Source organism: Drosophila simulans, chromosome 3R, assembly GCF_016746395.2.
Source record: "Drosophila simulans strain w501 chromosome 3R, Prin_Dsim_3.1, whole genome shotgun sequence".
NCBI classification, from domain to species: Eukaryota; Metazoa; Arthropoda; class Insecta; order Diptera; family Drosophilidae; genus Drosophila; species Drosophila simulans.
The window spans coordinates 18,957,346-18,977,430 of record NC_052523.2 but is presented as its reverse complement, the minus strand read 5'-3'; the positions used below and the strand labels follow the sequence as shown (position 1 = coordinate 18,977,430).

The window sequence follows — 20,085 nt, the reverse complement described above, 5'->3', positions numbered from 1 at the left end:
TATTAGATTACTTGCTTTGCTTTTCTTAGTTAATCAAACCGATTTGGAGCACACAGATTCTCCTATTCCCAATCCGCACAACAAACAACATCAACCCACTGATAGGGTATTCCGCCATGCCAGAGAGCGATATTTAGCGCGAGGCGGAGAGCCCGAACATACGCGGAAAACTGGAGCAGCGTGCTCGTGCTGATAGCCAGCCGACTGCTCCTCCATGACACAGAGCCCATGACCAGATCCGCCGCATTAGCTACACATATGTGTAGTATCACCATGGTGTGCGTGCCGATGATAAGCGCACGGACGGAGAATCGAATCGTGCGCCAGCCGATCAATAACCCAAAAAGTAAACAAAGCCAACTGTCGAACGGTCACGCATGCGTCCGAATAGCCCACTGAAATACTACCAATCGCATTTGGCCGACTATTAGTTGGTTAACTGGTTTTCTTGCGAGGGGGGAGTAGCTGACATTTCCAAGACGATCCGCATTCTATGCAGATTAGAGCCGCCGCCGACGAAAGTCAAGCGATTTTCCAGCTGCGAGCGCAGGAAACTCGTTCCGTTCGCAGGTTAATGACACAAACATTATGTTATTAATGCAGTTGCAGTTATTAGCTGACCATTAGCTAACAATCCCCCACCGATGAGCTAATGATGTATGTATGTACGAGCGGTCAGTCAGCAGGCACGCAATATAATCGCACTGAATTATCTACGGACCGGCAGTTTCGAAACATCAAAGAATTCGAAAGAAGCTGACACAGCTGGACATGCGATGCGCAGCGAAATGGATATATTTTCAGTCTCAGTCTGTGGCTGAAGAAAGTGTGTGGAATTGAATTAACAAGACGGCAACAATTTCTAAACAAAAGCGTGTCGTCTTAGAGGGCATTGTATGTGAAAATTGTAGTAAAATTGATTAGCTCTTAAAATCTCATTAAAAATAAAGCAATATAATGAATCCAGAAGTTCCAAAGAGCATGTCAAAATAGCAACCCAATTGGACGACTAGCCCAACCCTGAAGATAACAAAATTCAACACACCACTGGAGCAGGCGAGTTACCGCTCTGGAAAAGCGATTTTCCAATGCGCAGGCGCACTCATCAGCCAGGAAATTACGGAAAAATGCGAGAGGTATGAGAAATTGGGAGCGAGAGCGGAGCATAAATGTGAAATGTGTTACAGCCACTTGGCTGGCATGAAGGTAAGGAATCTGCATAAACTGCCTATGCCACGTTATGATGAATCATCTGGTTGGGTTAGGCATGCCACATTTCACGTGAACTTCGAGTGGGAGTTGGTGGAAATGGGTGGTTATCGGCGGTGGACGGGGGTGCAGCCATTTGCCTGCCCAAAGGAGTGGAGTACACATAATTGATGTGTGTGGGGCCCAGGCCAGACAGCGTGACTGCGGCTAATGGCAGCTGTTTGAACTGGCCAACGACCATTTGGCAGACGTTCTACGGAAAGCAGTCTACGAATATTATCTATAATCAATACAAGAAGTTACGACAAACGACTTCCGGCATTACACAAACGAGAAAGGTTGCCCAAAATGGAAATCAATCGAGGGTCGCCACGCCACCAAAATGCAAATGATTTCAAGTTTTTCTCCCAAGAACCATTGATTGGAAACGCTAGTGGAGGGGCTCCCAAACGCATCGATACGTCTGAATGCGCAGAGAAGATTTACGTGTGACTTCGGTTCCAAAAGCTTGATTATGACCACATATATTTCCATAAGCAAAGCGAAGCTTTAGTCACCGCCAAGCTCGAATTACTGTGTTTGTTTCTTTTTTTTATTTAACGTTTTCAGTATTTCGATATGGTGTTCCAAACGAGTTTAACGAAAAGACCTCAAAGATAGCCAAGTTATTTCTTAGTCACTGCAAGGCACAGATACAGTTCAACTTCCGTTCAATTTCACCAACAACATAATGTTGAATCTGATTAAGATATCATACTATTTCCCTATATCCACTACATTATTACAACAAAATATATACATTAAAAAGAAGATTTAAAGTGAGCCATTAAAATGGAAAATAGGAAAATGATCTCAAGAGATTTTTAGAGTTGCGGAAGTGGGCCTGCACTCCAGAACTCCAGTGGTGCACCTCGCTCGTGGCTAGCGATAATTATCAAGTTAATAACTCAACACTAATTAGTCAGGTGCTTTGATGGGCGGGCGGGCGCAGGAGGGGCGGGGCAATGCGACCCTAGGTCGCGGACCAAAAACAAAATTCCCGTCGAATGTGAAAACGAAAGCGATACGATTTTTTGTCGGCGAGCAGGAAAATCGGCTGGATGGGAAACGAAAATCAAAGTCGAGAAACGAAAAGCCCAGGTGGAATGCGGCGGAATGGGAAACTGGAGCTCTCGAAAGCAAGCCAAATGCCAGGTAAATTAAATCGCAGCATCGGCGGCGGTAGCAAATCAACTTAATGACGATGGCTGGCAACTTTTCCAACAGTTTTTTCTTCCATTTTTTTTCTATTTTTTGTATTTTATCTGGCGATCGGATCGTGAGGTGAAATGAATTTAAGTTGCCTTTTTTACGAGCCACAATAAAGGGGCTAAAAAATCGATGAGTGCTCAATTAACTGTTATTCGTAGTACGCCCACACACACACACACGCACGCACACATGCAGATGCAGATACACTTGCGAATAAATAACAATACATATGTATTACCTTTTTCAGTTGAACTTTTGGTGGCTTTTTGGCAATTGTCTCAACAAAACAACATCATTTTCGCAATTGGGCCACTCCCACTACGATTTTTCGTTGCCAATATTACAATCCGGGCTTTATTTAGTTGCCCACCACTGTTAAACACAATTTACTTTTTGCAGTTATGTCAACTTCTCTCTTTCAGCGCGGCGTCCTTTGTTGTTGTCGTTGCAAAATTGTTCGTGTAAATTATGTACAATGGTGGTTGTTTCAGGTTGCAGGTGGTCTAAAACACTCGCGTTCGTTGGGTTTACGTGGTTTCGATTGCACTGGGTGCCGCACGCATAATTTGCAAATTGCAAATCGTCGTTTTCGTTTGTAATTTGGCTATTGGCTGGCTTTAACGCGGAGAAAACTTTCGACGTTTCTTGTTGGTTTTCTTATAATGGTTGGAGCGGCCAGTGTGTGCACACCGCGTCGAAAGTAAAACTCGGTGAACAGTTACTCGCTTAGGGTGACCATCACATGGTTGGTCATGCAAAATGATGGTTACTACTGCAGGGCTTTGCCTGCAAATGCAGTGGCATGGTCTGCCTACAAAAGTAACAGTTCAATCACTGCTTTGCTGCCAGGGCTGCCAGGTAATGAAAGTTATTAAAAACAATATTCTTACGTTATTTGTAGCTAAATGGCAGAAAGTATTTTATTTTCTACATTATTTGTAGACATTTCATTAAACTTTAAAACATCTTTCCTTAAAAGCGTTTCTGCAATATCGATAGTTTCAATTGATGTGGCAACCCTATTGCTGACGCCGCAATTGAAGGCTAAAAAATTTGTTTACATCCAAAGAAATGCTAATAAATCATTTAGTAATCGTATTATTAATTAGTTTGGTAGGAACAGGAGGTGCAGAAGATGACGGACTTTGCAGTGCCGATCAAAAATCCTGTGCACAAAGTGAGCCCGAGCAAATAAACGAAGATGAATGTAAGCAACTTGTTGCCGGCTTCGATTATATTTAATTTAAAGTCGCCCCATTAATTTAGTTAGCTTCAAGATACGTCGCCAGATCGAAAAAGCCAAAGCCGACTACAAGCCGTGCAGCAGTGATCCCCAGGACAGCGACTGCTCCTGCCACGCGGATGTTATGAAGCGGGATCTCGCGCCCTACAAGTCAACAGGTGTCACCCGGCAGATGATCGAGAGTTCAGCGCGTTACGGCACCAAATACAAAATCTACGGACATCGCCTGTACCGGGATGCCAACTGCATGTTCCCAGCCCGCTGCGAGGGCATTGAGCACTTCCTGCTGCCGCTGGTGGCGACGCTGCCCGACATGGACTTGGTCATCAATACCAGGGACTATCCGCAGCTGAATGCAGCGTGGGGCAACGCGGCTGGTGGTCCCGTCTTCTCCTTCTCCAAGACAAAGGAGTACCGCGACATCATGTACCCAGCGTGGACATTCTGGGCCGGAGGACCGGCCACCAAGCTGCATCCTCGTGGCATTGGACGCTGGGATCAGATGCGCGAGAAGCTGGAGAAGCGTGCAGCAGCTATTCCCTGGTCACAAAAACGCAGTCTGGGCTTCTTTCGCGGCTCACGCACCTCGGACGAGCGTGATTCTCTAATTCTGCTCTCGCGTCGCAATCCGGAGCTAGTCGAGGCGCAATACACCAAAAATCAGGGCTGGAAGTCGTCCAAGGATACACTGGACGCCCCGGCCGCTGATGAGGTCTCCTTCGAGGACCACTGCAAGTACAAGTACTTGTTCAATTTCCGCGGTGTGGCAGCCAGTTTTCGTCTGAAGCACTTGTTTCTCTGCAAGTCGCTGGTCTTCCATGTGGGCGACGAGTGGCAGGAGTTCTTCTACGACCAGCTGAAGCCCTGGGTGCACTATGTGCCGCTCAAGAGCTACCCCAGTCAGCAGGAGTATGAGCACATCTTGTCATTCTTCAAGAAAAACGATGCGCTGGCCCAGGAGATCGCCCAGCGTGGATACGATTTCATCTGGGAGCATCTGCGCATGAAGGACATCAAGTGCTACTGGCGCAAGCTGCTCAAGCGATATGTGAAGCTGCTGCAATACGAGGTTAAGCCGGAGGATCAACTAATTTACATAGGGCCCAAAAAGGATGAGCTGTAGCGATGAGGAAGCTCTCTCACTTCTCATTTTGTATTAAGTTGCTTAGAGCAGCGTGAATCTCTCTGTCCGCATTCCATGCAGTTTTGATGTCCATGATTTGGAGAACAATTCGAATAATTTCCTATTTATAGATAGCATTTTTACAATCTTTATAACAATCGAAAGCCATTTGTTTTAAGACTCAAAGTTTAAAATATATTTGGAAAAAATATGTAAATTCTCTTTAAATTTTAATTATGACGCAGCCAAGGATATGTCTTTTAGTTGGAGCCCTAATCCTCTCCTGCACTTGCGTTTCGTGCTCCAAGGACAAATGCGCTGCTATCGAACACAAACCGAACTCAAATAGTTAGCTATATAGAATATATAACTTTTGAAGTATCCTTTTTAAGATTTGTATCCTTCAGCCAGCTACGACTTCGTGCCGCACATCCTGCATGCCCTGGCGATTCATCGACCCTGCGAACTTGGTGATCCGAAATGCATCTGCTATGTGGCGACCATTCAAAAGAATTTGGAACCATATGTGGACAAGGGGATTACACCTGAGATGATGGCGCAATCCAAACGGTTGGGCACTTTTTACCAGATAATCCGCGGACGCATCTATCGCCAGCAGAAGTGCCTGCATCCCAAGCGGTGTGCCGACGTGGAGGATCTGCTCTTGGACATGGCCAGTGGTGTGCCAGACCTGGAGTTCGTTCTCAATGTGCGCGACTGGCCGCAGGTGCACTTCCTGTCCGGTCTAAGTGGTCCGGTCTTATCCTACTCCATCACGGATCGCCACCTGGACATCATGTACCCAGCATGGTCGTTTTGGACCAACACGGGTCCCATCCTGCAGCACTATCCCCACGGTGTGGGTCGCTGGGACTGGATGCGGAAACATTTGGTGGCCAGGGCGTCGGAGATGCCGTGGAATGCCAAGCGCGCTATTGGTTTCTTTAGGGGCTCACGATCCTCGCCAGAACGCGATAGTCTAGTCAGGCTTTCCCAAAGGCGTCCAGATCTGGTTGATGCCCAGTACACGCTGCTAGCGACGGACGCCGATCCCGTCGAGAAGATGCCTTTGGTCGAGCACTGCCAATACAAGTATCTGTTCAATTTCCGCGGTGTGGCCGCCAGTTTCCGGCTGCGGCACATACTGCTCTGCCGCTCGCTGGTGATTCATGTGGGCGACCAGTGGCAGGAGTTCTTCTACAGCCAGCTGAAGCCCTGGGTGCACTACGTTCCCGTGGACAGCGACGCCGACGTGGAGGAGCTGGCCGAGTTGATTCTTTACCTGCGCGAGCACGACGATCTGGCGGAGGAGATTGCGGAACGGGGACAGCAGTTCGTTTGGCTCCACCTCCGAATGGAGGATGTGCAGTGCTATTGGAGTAAGATGCTCCAGGAATACGCACAGTTGCTCACTTATAAAGTGCAACGGGAGCCGGGACTTCTGGAGGTATCCAACACGAAAGCTGTGCAGCTGTACCGCGGAAAAGAAACTCAGTATTTTCAATCTTAGTTCTGTACAAAATAAAGTGCTTAAATCTTTTTAAAATCTGTAAAATTAATTTTAAATTCAAATTTGAATCAGCCAGTGCTACCACACCCAACAGCCAACTTCCCACTAGTGTGACCACACAGAGCCATGGGTCAATTGTTACGTCACTGGCCAACAGCTGTTTGAAAGTTTTGATTTGGATTCGCTAGCATTACATGGATTTCGCATCATGGCAGCACAGCTGAATCCATTCCGCAATGCCTTCCGGCTGCCATCCAAGCAGCGCATCAACTGGTTTCCCGGCCACATGACCAAGGGTATGCGGCAAATTCAGCAAAAACTACGAAATGTGGACTGCATAGTCGAGATTCACGATGCACGCATCCCATTGGCGGGCAGAAACTCCCAGTTCTTTGACACAATCACCGGTGAGTACTTTTACAACCATAATATACAATACAACCACTTAATACGGCTTTATTCCCCAGGAAGTGGCGTTAAACCGCATATTCTGGTGCTGAACAAAGTCGATCTGCTGGGCGCCAAACAGCAGAAGGGCGTGCTCCAGCAGCTGAGGAGGCAGCAGCCCGAACTGCAGCACATCCTGTTCACCAACTGCAAGGATCAGCGCAACAACGGCGTGCTGGACATCCTGCCCCTGGCCACGCGCCTCGTGAGCGAGAGCAGTCGCTTCAATCGCACCCAAGCTGCCGAGCACAATCTGATGATCATCGGCGTGCCCAATGTGGGCAAGAGTTCCGTGATCAATGTGCTGCGGAATGTGCATCTCAAGAAGAAGAGCGCCGCACGCGTGGGTGCCGAGGCGGGTATAACTCGATCCGTCGGCGAACGCATCAAAATCCAAGAGAATCCGCCTGTTTACATGATCGACACACCCGGTATCCTCCAGCCCTCCATTAAGGATGATGAAATGGGCATGAAGCTGGCCCTGGTGGGCTGCCTTCCCGATCACATTGTGGGCGAGGATCTGATAGCCGACTACCTGCTGTACTGGCTGAATACCCACCGCAAATACGACTACGTGGAGATGCTCAAGCTCAGCTCCGGACCCAGTGACGACATCAGCGCCGTGCTGGCGGAGTACGCTCATCGGGAGGAGCTGTTCCACAAGGTCAAGCAGTACGACGGACGCGTGGAGGTGATGACAAATTTATTGGCGGCCGCGCGAAAGTTCATTCACTTCTTTCGCTCCGGCCAGTTGGGTCACATAAATCTGGACGAACCCAGTGGCTTCAGATAGCTTTACATATGTACGAATTAAACTTAGGGGCTAAGATTAAACACTGAACAGTCGATTCTGCTTGAGTCCTTATTGATTTTCCGCCATGGGCACATCGATGGCAATGTCGCCAACGCCGGGCACTGGAATCGAGTACGAAACGCTGGCCAAATCGTCGGTATCGTCGGCTAGATCCATGGGCGCATGGTGCTGCGGCACCTGGTCCACCTGCGGCGCCATTCCACCGAGATGTCCAGCCAACTCAGCGGCCTGATCGACCTCCGGCGGCACTTCGACGGGCGCACTGCTAGTGTGCGGATAACTGGTGCGCGAGGCCGCCAAACGCAGCTCCTCCGGCACGCCCTTCATTCGCATTGCAATGTGACGGGAGTAAGGCGCCATCTTCTGGAAATATTCAATCAGCATTTTCGGATCCTTCTCCACGATCTGTGCCGATGGCACCAAGTCGAACTCGTCGCAGAACTGCCAGCGCACCAGATACTTGATGTCACCCGTCACATCCGTGGCGCCCACGATCTCGGCCAGCTCCAGGCCGCGCTCGTAGCCGCGCAGCTTCTGGATCTCCTCGCACTTGGGTTTCTTCTCGCCGCGCTTCTTGGACTTGGCGCGCGACTCCTCGAATTTCTGGATGAGATTCGGGCAATCGCAGTTCTCCTCGGGCTCCCAGGTGTTGTCCGCCGACGTGTAGCCACGCCACTTGATGAAGTACTCCACCTTGCCTTCGCTGGTGATGCGCTTGTCCATGATGCGCTCCACCACGAAGTTGGGCTCGTTTTTAACCATTTTTTATTGTGTTTTCACAAGATTGTTTACAATATTTAAAATCGGCTTCGTTTTTTTCACTAGTGCCAGTGTGACCGTTTGCTGACTCCAACAACAGTTGCAATAGCAACTTACTCATGACAGCATAGAAAACGGTCACACTAGCACGCGCTTGCAATTCGAATTCAGGTGAAATTTTAAAGCTCAGGTGCAATGGAGACCGAATCCTCGCAGGATGAGTGGTCCGCATTCGATCCGATGTCCAGGGAATACTATGATCAAGCGAACAACCGTTACACTAACGAGTCTGGCCAGAATCTGATCGTGGAAGCCGCGCTGCCGCCCAAGGACGAAAAGGAGCAACGTGCCACCAGGCAGGCGAAGTATCCATACTTGGTGGTTCCCAAAAGCAGTCCCTATGTGACCGAAAAGATGCTGATCAACTTCTTTGGGCGGGCGCTCATCAAGGAGATGGAGTTCCGCCGCTTGTCACGCGTTTACTTTGTCTACTTTGAAAATATCGCGTGGGTTTCTTTAATCACTTTCGCAGGTTATTCAATAATTCGAGCGTATAAACCTTTTTCCAGTTCCCTGGAGACGGCGCAACAGCGGGTGCAGCGTTACCCGAACCTGATCAAGTGCATCACTGGTCGCCCGCAAAAGGAGCGGGAAATCACCAGTGATCCGGTGAGTTCCACTGAGCCAATGCCAACACCGGGCCCAGCAATTTCGGCCACCGAACGTACACCAGTGAATCGCAACAGAGAGGTTCCCGTTTCGACCGGAGGACAAAAGCATCCGGAGTTCTTCCGGCCACCTCTGGTCACCAAAGAGGACTACAAAAGCGGTTCATTGTTGGCCACCAACGACCCCATTCAACGCTATCTCAATGTCAAGTACGAGTTCGCCCTGGAGCGCCATGATATCTACAAGCTTAAGGATGAGACAAGGATTCCGCAGGTCGTTTTGCACTTTCGTTCTGGCAGAACGATTCCGTTGTTAGTATAGCCACCTGGTCACCTGCCTCTGATTAGCTAACGAGTATCGTTTCTGCACCACTTAGGTCAACGGTTGCTGTCCCCGAAGAGGATAAAACTAAAAGCCTGCTGGAAGACGGCGTCAGCAAGTGCGTGGTTTGCCAAAACTGGACAGACACTTTCTGCAAGCTCTGCAAAATGCCCATCTGCGATGCCTCCTGTTTCGCCGATGTGGCAGAGCAGCATAAGCAAGCTTGCGGCAAGGGTGAGATACTTAACCTTGACGAAAAGGTGGGCCGGAAGTACCCCAAACCCGGCTTGCCACCGTCCGGATCTAAAGTGAGAATTACTGCATTCGAGCAGACTAACGTGGTCTATGTGCGCTCGGCGGACATTCAGATTGACATCGCCTATTACACAGTTCTCACGGAGGTAATGATGCTAGGCAAAGATGCCTCCAAACTGCAAAGTACGCCAGTCTGCGGACAAATTGTGCTCTACAAGTTCGAGGGACATATGTCGCGCGCCATGGTGCTAAACGTGGTTGATACCAAGGATATCTATGTAGTGTGCATTGATTTCGGAAGTGTTGAAGTCACGCAGCTAGAAAGTCTGTATGAATGCAGTTCGTATTTAGCTGGTTTGGCCTGCTATCCCGTAGCCGTTAAATTACGCGGAGTTCCCAGGCGCTTTGTGGGTCCCAACATAAGGGAAGTCATGTACGAACTCGACCAGTCCCTAGTTTTCAATATCAAGTACTCGTCACGTGAGTACGATATCAGCAAGGGCATGCAGGTCGTGGTGATGACCGAGATCGATATTAATAGAAGCCTCAACCGGCTTTTCAAAACCATCCTAACTCCCGTGGAGCCGTCTGTGTCGGACCTGGGATACAAAGAGGACGTAAGCCAGAACTTAAAAAAAACACCAAGTACACAGTTGTCATTTGTAATGCCTTTATTTGGTTTCAGTTCCTTCCATACATTCCCTTGCGCTTTGGAAAGAACATAAATGTAGCGGTAATGGACAACACATTCCTCAACTGCGGCTTCATCTACTGCACCTCCATAGATTTGGTTTACGAAGTCACCAAAATCCAGCGAGACATACAGGAGTATGGCGAAAAGATTGCCAAGTGCGCAATCTACGCACCGTCGTAAAGTTACTCTCTTTACTTTCTTTGGCCCATTTGACTAACGTCCTCGTTTATTTAGGATAAATGAGCTTTGCATAGCCAAGTACGAAGGCAAATGGCGTCGAGGTCTCTCTGTAGAGTTGATAGGCGATGGTTATCCCAGCATTTTGTTCATTGACTACGGAAACATAGTGCCAACCCATGTCACCGACATACGTCCCTATCCGCCGCAGTTTATCTACCCTATAATGACCACACAGCTGGATTTGATTGGTAAGTAGGCACTCCAATGATAATTATATTATTTATATGACTCGCTTTTCGTAGGTGTGCCTGAGAAGCCCACCGATGACCAGATCAAATGGCTGGATAACAATTATCCCATTGGAACCGTCATCACCTGCAGTGAAATCACTTTCGATGAGGAAACAAATAGCTACTCCACTCGCATTGAAAAGCTGAAGGAGCTCTTAAGTTTGGACTAAATTCTCAAAACGTTGCTCGCGCGAAATACGTGAGAACTAATTATGGCCAAAGAAAGGACAAATCTTCCAGGTTTAACAAAATAATTTTGTTTCCATTTATATTCTTGAGTTGATGTTAAGGTTTTGTTTGTTTAAGTTTTTACTCTCACTTTTCTTGAATAAACAAGTTGAATACAATCCAGGCTATCCGATATAGCAGTTTCCTGTAAAGTCACATGGATATACGCATTTGAAGTTGGTAAATAAATACAATTATAATTACAAATCTCACCTCAAAGAAAACACAGTCAAAAGGTGGCTCACTTTTGGTCCAGTCTGCCAGATCCTATAGGTTATCAATGCAATATGTGTTTTATAAATAAGATAAGAATTCCAACTACTCACATTACTTGCGCTCGGTATAAGCTGGCTTCGGTAATTCTCAAGATCTTCTAGAGAATCATCATCTGAACTTCGAGCCATTTGCCCATAGAATTGCAACTCCTCCGGAGAACCTCCGGCTGTGATGAGTGTGTATATTTTGGTGTCCATTGCTCCAACGGCCAGCAGTTGGTTGGCGTGCTGCCTGGCATTGTGATTATAAATAATTAGGTGCTTGCAGCGAAGAGCTCGAAGCGCCGAGAAGTCACTGGTCAAAATCAAGCCAACCATTGGTTCTCCATCGGCAAGAGAATTAAATAAGTTAACTTTTTGGGGATCATCTAGCTGCGCATGGTCTAAACCATAACTCTCGCAGTATCCCCTGACCAGGGTGAGGCAATCCTCACTGTTTGCCAAGATGCAGCATTTCTCGCCTCGCTCCGCCACTAAGTGATCCAGCATAACGTGTAGAAACTCGAACTTGGCGGAGTCGTAAAGTCCCATGCTTGGCCAGGGCGGCAGTATGGCGTCCAGTACATCCATTATTTCTTTAAACTCTGGATTCTTGCCCAAAGTTTTTAGGAGCACAGGATGATCACAGACAATTTGGAAGATTTCCTTCAACAAAGAAGATCCCTGAAATATAAATTTGTTGACTTGTTTATGGTTCTAAATGGTCTGAATCTATCTTACTGTTTTGGTAGTTTGTGCATAATCAGAAACGAAGAGTAATATTTTTTTCTGCAATTCAGCTGGGGTAAGTAGACACAGATATTCCGATTGGGTGAACTCCTTGGGAGGATTTTCTATTTTCAAAGTGTTTTGTGCACACATTTTCTTCTCCATCGAAGTGCTGGAATCGGGGGCTGTATAAGATACATGTTCTTCTTCGTTATGTTGGCTAATTTCCAAATGCGATGGAGCAAGTGCATCCGCCTCGCGCTTGATCTTCTTGAGCAGATGAGACCTATAGGGTGCACTCTCATCAGGAGGTGGCGATGTGTCTGCACAACCATTCTGTGCATCTATTTTCTGGCACCAGTTGGCTATTTCCAACTGGCGCTGGGTAAAGCACTCCTCCAAGGTTTTAATCTCCTCCTGAACCTCGACATCCTTGCTGCCCACTTCCAACTGATCGTTCTCCTTGAGTTGCTGCTGCTTAAAGTATGTCATGGTGTCCACAACCTTGCCGGTGTCATCCTTCAATGTTACTACGGATCCTGTGACTACCAGCGTTCCGTTGCCAGTCCACGTTTTGTGCTTTTTGGTGGTCTGATTACGCCAGAGCACATGGAAGATACGGCTATCTTTAAGGGGATTCTCGTCCGCCCTGAATTCTCGAGGTCCCAGGCTTTGGGTGCCCGCTGGTGTGCCCCATTCGCTCGGTAGATTGTTTTTGGGCCAGGAGCAGGGTGACTGTGGTTCCTCTTTGGGAGGCGCCGCTTCACTCTCTCGCTTTGCAGCGCGGCGCATGGAAGGAGCTTTGGAACGCCGCATTATGGTGCTCAAGAAGAGGATTACCGGCTGCACATGGGCTGTATAGTTCACCGGAAATACATAAGTTATTTTAACAACAAAATATTATTACAAGGCGCAATCTAATTTCAAGCCACCTGGAAGTGTGACCAAGGAAGTGAACTGCGAAGGGTATTTCAAACCCTGGTCACACTGTCATTCCGCTAGTAGCCGGCTCTGGACGATTTTCTGATAGAATTCACGCAGAGGCAGTGGTGTTTTTGTGAATCCCCTCAGCCACGATGGCGTTCCACTGGTGCGACAACAACCTGCACACCACGGTGTTCACGCCGCGCGACTTTCAGGTGGAGCTGCTGGCCTCCGCCTACGAGCGGAACACGATTATCTGCCTGGGCCACCGCAGTTCCAAGGAGTTCATAGCCCTTAAGCTGCTCCAGGAGCTGTCGCGTCGGGCACGCCGACATGGTCGCGTTAGTGTCTATCTCAGTTGCGAGGTTGGCACCAGCACGGAACCATGCTCCATCTACACGATGCTCACCCACTTGACTGACCTGCGGGTGTGGCAGGAGCAGCCGGACATGCAGACTCCCTCTGATCATTGCTGGACGGACTATCACGTTTCCATCCTACGGCCAGAGGGATTGCTTTATCTGCTCGAAACTCGCGATCTGCTGCTGAGCAGCGTCGAACTGATTGTGCTGGAAGATTGTCACGACAGCGCCGTTTATCAGAGGATAAGGCCTCTGTTCGAGAATCACATCATGCCAGCACCACCGGCGGACAGGCCACGGATTCTCGGACTCGCTGGACCGCTGCACAGCGCCGGATGTGAGCTGCAGCAACTGAGCGCCATGCTGGCTACCCTGGAGCGGAGTGTGCTTTGCCGGATCGAGACGGCCAGTGATATTGTCACCGTGTTGCGTTACTGTTCCCGACCGCACGAATACATAGTACAGTGCGCCGCCTTCGAGATGGACGAACTGTCCCTGGTGCTTGCCGATGTGCTCAACACACACAAGTCCTTTTTATTGGACCACCGCTACGATCCCTACGAGATCTACGGCACAGACCAGTTTATGGACGAACTGAAAGACATACCCGATCCCAAGGTGGACCCCCTGAACGTCATTAACTCACTACTGGTCTTGCTGCACGAGATGGGTCCTTGGTGCACGCAACGAGCTGCCCATCACTTTTACCAAAGCAATGAGAAGTTAAAGGTGAAGACGCCGCACGAACGTCACTACTTGCTCTACTGCCTAGTGAGCACGGCCCTTATCAAACTGCACTCCCTCTGCGAACACGCATTCCAGCGACATTTGGGTAGTGGCAGCGATTCGCGCCAGACCATCGAGCGCTATTCCAGCCCCAAGGTGCGACGTCTGTTGCAGACACTGAGGTGCTTCAAGCCGGAAGAGGTGCACACCCAAGCGGACGGACTGCGCAGGATGCGGCATCAGGTGGATCAGGCGGACTTCAATCGGTTATCTCATACGCTGGAAAGCAAGTGCCGAATGGTGGATCAATTGGACCAACCGCCGACGGAGACACGAGCCCTGGTGGCCAATCTTGAGCAGATTCTGCACACAACAGAGGACAGGCAGACGAAGAGAAGCGCCGCTCGAGTGGCCCCTACTCCTACTCCCGCTCAAGCGAAGCCGAAACCTAGCTCTGGTGCCAACACTGCACAACCACGAACTCGTAGACGAGTGTACACAAGGCGCCACCACCGGGATCATAATGATGGCAGCGACACGCTCTGCGCACTGATTTACTGCAACCAGAACCACACGGCTCGCGTGCTCTTTGAGCTTTTGGCGGAGATTGGCAGGCGTGATCCCGATCTCAAGTTCCTACGCTGCCAGTACACCACGGACCGGGTGGCAGATCCCACCACAGAGCCCAAAGAGGCTGAGTTGGAGCACCGGCGGCAAGAAGAGGTGCTAAAGCGTTTCCGGATGCACGACTGCAATGTTCTGATCGGCACTTCGGTGCTGGAAGAGGGTATCGATGTGCCCAAGTGCAATTTGGTTGTGCGCTGGGATCCGCCGACCACATATCGCAGTTACGTTCAGTGCAAAGGTCGAGCCCGTGCTGCTCCAGCCTACCATGTCATCCTCGTGGCTCCGAGTTATACAAGTCCAACTGTAGAGTCAGTTCAGCTGACCGATCGAAGTCATCGGTATATTTGCGGGACTGGTGATACTACAGAGGCGGACAGCGACTCTGATGACTCAGCGATGCCAAACTCGTCCGGCTCGGATCCCTATACTTTTGGCACGGCACGCGGAACCGTGAAGATCCTCAACCCCGAAGTGTTCAGTAAACAACCACCGACAGCGTGCGACATTAAGCTACAGGAGATCCAGGACGAATCGCCAGCCGCTGTGCAGCTGGATACAAGCAACTCCAGCGACGAAGCCGTCAGCATGAGTAACACGTCTCCAAGCGAGAGCAGTACAGAACAAAAGTCCAGACGCTTCCAGTGCGAGCTGAGCTCTTTAACGGAGCCAGAAGCCACAGGTGATTCCACAGTCGAAATCGATACTGCTCATAGTTTAGCCAGCACCACCAAGGACTTGGTGCACCAAATGGCACAGTATCGCGAAATCGAGCAGATGCTGCTATCCAAGTGCGCCAACACAGAGCCGCCGGAGCAGGAGCAGAGCGAGGCGGAACGTTTTAGTGCCTGCCTGGCCGCGTACCGACCCAAGCCGCACCTGCTCACAGGTGCCTCCGTGGATCTGGGTTCCGCTATAGCTTTGGTCAACAAGTACTGCGCCCGACTGCCCAGCGACACGTTCACCAAGTTGACGGCTTTGTGGCGCTGCACCAAAAGCGAGAGGGCTGGAGTGACCCTGTTTCAGTACACACTCCGACTGCCCATCAACTCGCCATTGAAGCATGACATTGTGGTAAGTTCTTGTTATACAAATTATTTAAGATTTGTTAAATACTCTTCTTTAGGGTCTTCCGATGCCAACGCAAACATTGGCCCGCCGACTGGCTGCGTTGCAGGCTTGCGTGGAACTGCACAAGATCGGTGAGTTAGACGATCAGTTGCAGCCTATCGGCAAGGAGGGATTTCGCGCCCTGGAGCCGGACTGGGAGTGCTTTGAACTGGAGCCAGAGGACGAACAGATTGTGCAGCTAAGCGATGAACCTCGTCCGGGAACAACGAAGCGGCGTCAGTACTATTACAAACGCATTGCATCCGAATTTTGCGATTGCCGTCCAGTTGCCGGAGCACCATGCTATTTGTACTTTATCCAACTGACGCTCCAATGTCCGATTCCCGAAGAGCAAAACACGCGGGGACGCAAGATTTATCCGCCCGAAGATGCGCAGCAGGGATTCGGCATCCTAACCACCAAACGTATACCCAAGCTGAGTGCTTTCTCGATATTCACGCGTTCCGGTGAGGTAAAGGTTTCCCTGGAGTTGGCTAAGGAGCGCGTGATTCTAACTAGCGAACAAATAGTCTGCATCAACGGATTTTTAAACTACACGTTCACCAATGTACTGCGTTTGCAAAAGTTTCTCATGCTCTTCGATCCGGACTCTACGGAGAATTGTGTATTCATTGTGCCCACTGTGAAGGCACCAGCTGGCGGGAAGCACATCGACTGGCAGTTCCTGGAGCTGATCCAAGCCAATGGAAATACAATGCCACGGGCAGTGCCCGATAAGGAGCGCCAGGCGCAGCCATTTGATGCCCAACGCTTCCAGGATGCCGTCGTTATGCCGTGGTATCGCAACCAGGATCAACCGCAGTATTTCTATGTGGCGGAGATATGTCCACATCTATCCCCACTCAGCTGCTTCCCTGGTGACAACTACCGCACGTTCAAGCACTACTACCTCGTCAAGTATGGTCTGAAAATACAGAATGCCTCGCAGCCGCTATTGGATGTGGATCACACCAGCGCGCGTTTAAACTTCCTCACTCCACGATACGTTAATCGCAAGGGCGTTGCTCTGCCCACTAGTTCGGAGGAGACCAAGCGGGCAAAGCGCGAGAATCTCGAGCAGAAGCAGATCCTTGTGCCAGAGCTCTGCACTGTGCATCCATTCCCCGCCTCCTTGTGGCGAACTGCCGTGTGCCTGCCCTGCATCCTATACCGCATTAATGGGCTTCTGTTGGCCGACGATATTCGGAAACAGGTTTCTGCGGATCTGGGGCTGGGAAGGCAACAAATCGAAGATGAGGATTTCGAGTGGCCCATGCTGGACTTTGGGTGGAGTCTATCGGAGGTGCTCAAGAAATCGCGGGAGTCTAAACAAAAGGAGTCCCTTAAGGATGATACTATTAATGGCAAAGACTTAGTTGAAGTTGCGAAGAAGCCGATTAGTGAAGAGACCCAACTAGATAAGGATTCAAAAGACGATAAGGTTGAGAAAAGTGCTATCGAACTAATCATTGAGGGAGAGGAGAAGCTGCAAGAGGCTGATGACTTCATTGAGATAGGCACTTGGTCAAACGATATGGCCGACGATATAGCTAGTTTTAACCAAGAAGACGACGACGAGGATGACGCCTTCCATCTCCCAGTTTTACCGGCAAACGTTAAGTTCTGTAAGTTATTTAAATCCCTTGCTAAGGATCAAAAATAATCTCTAATCTCATCTTACAGGTGATCAGCAAACGCGCTACGGTTCGCCCACATTTTGGGATGTGAGCAATGACGAAGGTGGCTTCAAGGGTCCAAAGAACAGTCAGAATAAGCAGGGTGGCAAGGGCAAAGGAAAGGGTACGGCAAAGCCCACATTTAACTTTTATGACTCGGACAATTCGCTTGGGTCCAGCTATGACGACGACGATAACGCAGGTCCGCTCAATTACATGCATCACAACTACAGTTCGGACGACGACGATGTGGCAGATGATATCGATGCGGGACGCATTGCGTTCACCTCCAAGAACGAGGCGGAGACCATCGAAACCGCGCAGGAAGTGGAAAAGCGCCAGAAGCAGCTGTCCATCATCCAGGCGACCAATGCTAACGAGCGGCAGTACCAGGAGACAAAGAACCTGCTCATCGGATTCAATTTTGATCATGGGGACCAGCAGGAACCTCCCACTATAAGATATGAAGAATCCATAGCTAAGCTCAAAACGGAAATTGAATCCGGCGGCATGTTGGTGCCGCACGACCAGCAGTTGGTTCTAAAAAGAAGTGATGCCGCTGAGGCTCAGGTTGCAAAGGTTTCGATGATGGAGCTATTGAAGCAGCTGCTGCCGTATGTAAATGAGGATGTGCTGGCCGAAAAGCTGGGTGATAGGCGTGAGCTTCTGCTGTCGGATTTAGTGGAGCTGAATGCAGATTGGGTAGCGAGCCATGAGCAGGAGACCTACAGCGTAATGGGATGTGGAGATAGTTTTGACAACTACAACGATCATCATCGGCTGAACTTGGATGAAAAGCAACTGAAACTGCAATACGAACGAATGGAAATTCAGCCACCTACTCCCACAAAGGCCATATCATCAGCCATATTACCAGCTGGCTTCAGTTTCGATCGACAACCGGATCTAGTTGGCCATCCAGGACCCAGTCCCAGCATCATTTTGCAAGCCCTCACAATGTCCAATGCTAACGATGGCATCAATCTGGAGCGACTGGAGACAATTGGAGATTCCTTTCTGAAGTATGCCATTACCACCTACTTGTACATCACCTACGAGAATGTGCACGAGGGAAAACTAAGTCACCTGCGCTCGAAGCAGGTTGCCAACCTCAATCTCTATCGTCTGGGCAGACGCAAGAGACTGGGTGAATATATGATAGCCACTAAATTCGAGCCGCACGACAATTGGTTGCCACCCTGCTACTATGTGCCAAAGGAGCTGGAGAAGGCGCTCATCGAGGCGAAGATCCCCACTCACCATTGGAAGCTGGCAGATCTGCTAGACATCAAGAACCTAAGCAGCGTGCAAATCTGCGAGATGGTTCGCGAAAAAGCCGATGCCCTGGGCTTGGAGCAGAATGGGGGTGCCCAAAATGGACAACTTGACGACTCCAATGACAGCTGCAATGATTTCAGCTGTTTTATTCCCTACAATCTTGTTTCGCAACACAGCATTCCGGATAAGTCCATTGCCGATTGCGTCGAAGCCCTCATTGGAGCCTATCTCATTGAGTGCGGACCACGAGGGGCACTACTCTTTATGGCCTGGCTGGGCGTGAGAGTGCTCCCTATCACCAGGCAGCTGGACGGGGGTAACCAGGAGCAACGAATACCCGGTAGCACCAAACCGAACGCCGAAAATGTGGTTACCGTTTACGGTGCGTGGCCCACGCCGCGCAGTCCACTGCTGCACTTTGCTCCCAACGCTACGGAGGAGCTGGACCAGTTACTAAGCGGCTTTGAGGAGTTTGAGGAGAGTTTGGGATACAAGTTCCGGGATCGGTCGTACCTGCTGCAAGCCATGACACATGCCAGTTACACGCCCAATCGATTGACGGATTGCTATCAGCGTTTGGAGTTCCTGGGCGATGCTGTTCTTGATTACCTCATTACGCGGCATTTATACGAAGATCCCCGCCAGCATTCTCCAGGCGCATTAACGGATTTGCGGTCAGCACTGGTGAATAACACAATATTCGCCTCCCTGGCTGTTCGCCATGGCTTCCACAAGTTCTTCCGGCACCTCTCGCCGGGCCTTAACGATGTGATTGACCGTTTTGTGCGGATCCAGCAGGAGAATGGACACAGCATCAGTGAGGAGGTGGGTTAAAGGAAAGTCACCAATAATACGACAACTAATTGTAATATTCTACTTGCTTTCAGTACTACTTATTGTCCGAGGAGGAATGCGATGATGCCGAGGACGTTGAGGTGCCCAAGGCATTGGGCGATGTTTTCGAGTCGATCGCAGGTGCCATTTTCCTCGACTCAAACATGTCGCTGGACGTGGTGTGGCACGTATATAGCAACATGATGAGCCCGGAGATCGAGCAGTTCAGCAACTCAGTGCCAAAATCGCCCATTCGGGAGCTGCTCGAGCTGGAGCCGGAAACGGCCAAGTTCGGCAAGCCCGAGAAGCTGGCGGATGGGCGACGGGTGCGCGTTACCGTGGATGTCTTCTGCAAAGGAACCTTCCGTGGCATCGGGCGCAACTATCGCATTGCCAAGTGCACGGCGGCCAAATGCGCATTGCGCCAGCTCAAAAAGCAGGGCTTGATAGCCAAAAAAGACTAAGAAGTCATCGCTGCAAACGTGTTTCATTAGATTTAATGATCATTTTTTTAGACATAAGAACTTTAAGTGTACAAATCTTAAATAGATTGTCTATGTCGAATAACTGTGCAG

General features: G+C 49.6%; 7 protein-coding genes across 8 annotated transcripts; 5 read left to right on the top strand and 2 right to left on the bottom strand.

The window, feature by feature from the left end:
- The first annotated feature begins 3,441 nt into the window (after window positions 1-3,441).
- Window positions 3,442-5,037, top strand: LOC6729162 (O-glucosyltransferase rumi). The gene is made up of 2 exons (XM_002104447.4): window positions 3,442-3,667; window positions 3,727-5,037. The coding sequence occupies exons 1-2, from the start codon at window positions 3,532-3,534 to the stop codon at window positions 4,824-4,826; spliced, it is 1,236 nt and encodes a 411-aa protein (XP_002104483.1). The 5' UTR covers window positions 3,442-3,531; the 3' UTR covers window positions 4,827-5,037.
- On the top strand, window positions 5,033-6,381 carry LOC6729161 (O-glucosyltransferase rumi). Of its 2 annotated transcripts, none has more exons than XM_002104446.4 (2): window positions 5,033-5,174; window positions 5,234-6,381. In XM_002104446.4, the coding sequence occupies exons 1-2, from the start codon at window positions 5,063-5,065 to the stop codon at window positions 6,334-6,336; spliced, it is 1,215 nt and encodes a 404-aa protein (XP_002104482.1). In that variant the 5' UTR covers window positions 5,033-5,062; the 3' UTR covers window positions 6,337-6,381. The 2 variants fall into 2 exon arrangements, with proteins under 2 accessions (XP_002104482.1, XP_016035806.3); XM_016174910.3 differs by having other exon boundaries at window positions 5,044-5,174; window positions 5,238-6,381.
- Window positions 6,382-6,469: 88 nt separating this feature from the next.
- LOC6729160 (mitochondrial ribosome-associated GTPase 1) lies at window positions 6,470-7,631 on the top strand. The gene is made up of 2 exons (XM_002104445.4): window positions 6,470-6,743; window positions 6,804-7,631. The coding sequence occupies exons 1-2, from the start codon at window positions 6,545-6,547 to the stop codon at window positions 7,574-7,576; spliced, it is 972 nt and encodes a 323-aa protein (XP_002104481.1). The 5' UTR covers window positions 6,470-6,544; the 3' UTR covers window positions 7,577-7,631.
- LOC6729159 (chromobox protein homolog 1) lies at window positions 7,470-8,477 on the bottom strand. The gene has a single exon (XM_002104444.4). The coding sequence runs from the start codon at window positions 8,357-8,359 to the stop codon at window positions 7,646-7,648; it is 714 nt and encodes a 237-aa protein (XP_002104480.1). The 5' UTR covers window positions 8,360-8,477; the 3' UTR covers window positions 7,470-7,645.
- LOC6729158 (protein vreteno) lies at window positions 8,451-11,121 on the top strand. Its single transcript, XM_002104443.4, has 6 exons — window positions 8,451-8,862; window positions 8,926-9,336; window positions 9,402-10,218; window positions 10,287-10,471; window positions 10,530-10,723; window positions 10,778-11,121. The coding sequence occupies exons 1-6, from the start codon at window positions 8,552-8,554 to the stop codon at window positions 10,933-10,935; spliced, it is 2,076 nt and encodes a 691-aa protein (XP_002104479.2). The 5' UTR covers window positions 8,451-8,551; the 3' UTR covers window positions 10,936-11,121.
- On the bottom strand, window positions 11,000-12,945 carry LOC6729157. Its single transcript, XM_002104442.4, has 4 exons — window positions 11,989-12,945; window positions 11,320-11,931; window positions 11,207-11,260; window positions 11,000-11,138 (listed from the first exon to the last, which is right to left on the bottom strand). Exons 1-4 carry the CDS (start codon window positions 12,790-12,792, stop codon window positions 11,067-11,069), a joined length of 1,542 nt encoding a protein of 513 aa, XP_002104478.2. The 5' UTR covers window positions 12,793-12,945; the 3' UTR covers window positions 11,000-11,066.
- A 2-nt stretch (window positions 12,946-12,947) lies between these two features.
- Window positions 12,948-20,077, top strand: LOC6729155 (endoribonuclease Dcr-1). The gene is made up of 4 exons (XM_002104440.4): window positions 12,948-15,686; window positions 15,739-17,347; window positions 17,406-19,501; window positions 19,564-20,077. Exons 1-4 carry the CDS (start codon window positions 13,053-13,055, stop codon window positions 19,972-19,974), a joined length of 6,750 nt encoding a protein of 2,249 aa, XP_002104476.2. The 5' UTR covers window positions 12,948-13,052; the 3' UTR covers window positions 19,975-20,077.
- Window positions 20,078-20,085: the final 8 nt, after the last annotated feature.

Excerpts from the sequence above, each read along its gene's own strand:
- LOC6729162 (XM_002104447.4), top strand. The coding sequence starts at position 3,532 with ATGCTAATAAATCATTTAGTAATCGTATTATTAATTAGTTTGGTAGGA. Across the intron at positions 3,668-3,726 it reads GCAAATAAACGAAGATGAAT|TTAGCTTCAAGATACGTCGC; the intron begins GTAAGCAACTTG and ends CCATTAATTTAG.
- LOC6729161 (XM_002104446.4), top strand. The coding sequence starts at position 5,063 with ATGACGCAGCCAAGGATATGTCTTTTAGTTGGAGCCCTAATCCTCTCC. Across the intron at positions 5,175-5,233 it reads ACACAAACCGAACTCAAATA|CCAGCTACGACTTCGTGCCG; the intron begins GTTAGCTATATA and ends TGTATCCTTCAG.
- LOC6729160 (XM_002104445.4), top strand. The coding sequence starts at position 6,545 with ATGGCAGCACAGCTGAATCCATTCCGCAATGCCTTCCGGCTGCCATCC. Across the intron at positions 6,744-6,803 it reads GTTCTTTGACACAATCACCG|GAAGTGGCGTTAAACCGCAT; the intron begins GTGAGTACTTTT and ends TTTATTCCCCAG.
- LOC6729159 (XM_002104444.4), bottom strand. The coding sequence starts at position 8,359 with ATGGTTAAAAACGAGCCCAACTTCGTGGTGGAGCGCATCATGGACAAG.
- LOC6729158 (XM_002104443.4), top strand. The coding sequence starts at position 8,552 with ATGGAGACCGAATCCTCGCAGGATGAGTGGTCCGCATTCGATCCGATG. Across the intron at positions 8,863-8,925 it reads GTCTACTTTGAAAATATCGC|TTCCCTGGAGACGGCGCAAC; the intron begins GTGGGTTTCTTT and ends ACCTTTTTCCAG. Across the intron at positions 10,219-10,286 it reads ACCTGGGATACAAAGAGGAC|TTCCTTCCATACATTCCCTT; the intron begins GTAAGCCAGAAC and ends ATTTGGTTTCAG.
- LOC6729157 (XM_002104442.4), bottom strand. The coding sequence starts at position 12,792 with ATGCGGCGTTCCAAAGCTCCTTCCATGCGCCGCGCTGCAAAGCGAGAG. Across the intron at positions 11,932-11,988 it reads ATGCACAAACTACCAAAACA|GGATCTTCTTTGTTGAAGGA; the intron begins GTAAGATAGATT and ends TTTATATTTCAG. Across the intron at positions 11,139-11,206 it reads TTGACTGTGTTTTCTTTGAG|GAAACTGCTATATCGGATAG; the intron begins GTGAGATTTGTA and ends GTGACTTTACAG.
- LOC6729155 (XM_002104440.4), top strand. The coding sequence starts at position 13,053 with ATGGCGTTCCACTGGTGCGACAACAACCTGCACACCACGGTGTTCACG. Across the intron at positions 15,687-15,738 it reads CATTGAAGCATGACATTGTG|GGTCTTCCGATGCCAACGCA; the intron begins GTAAGTTCTTGT and ends ACTCTTCTTTAG. Across the intron at positions 19,502-19,563 it reads GACACAGCATCAGTGAGGAG|TACTACTTATTGTCCGAGGA; the intron begins GTGGGTTAAAGG and ends ACTTGCTTTCAG.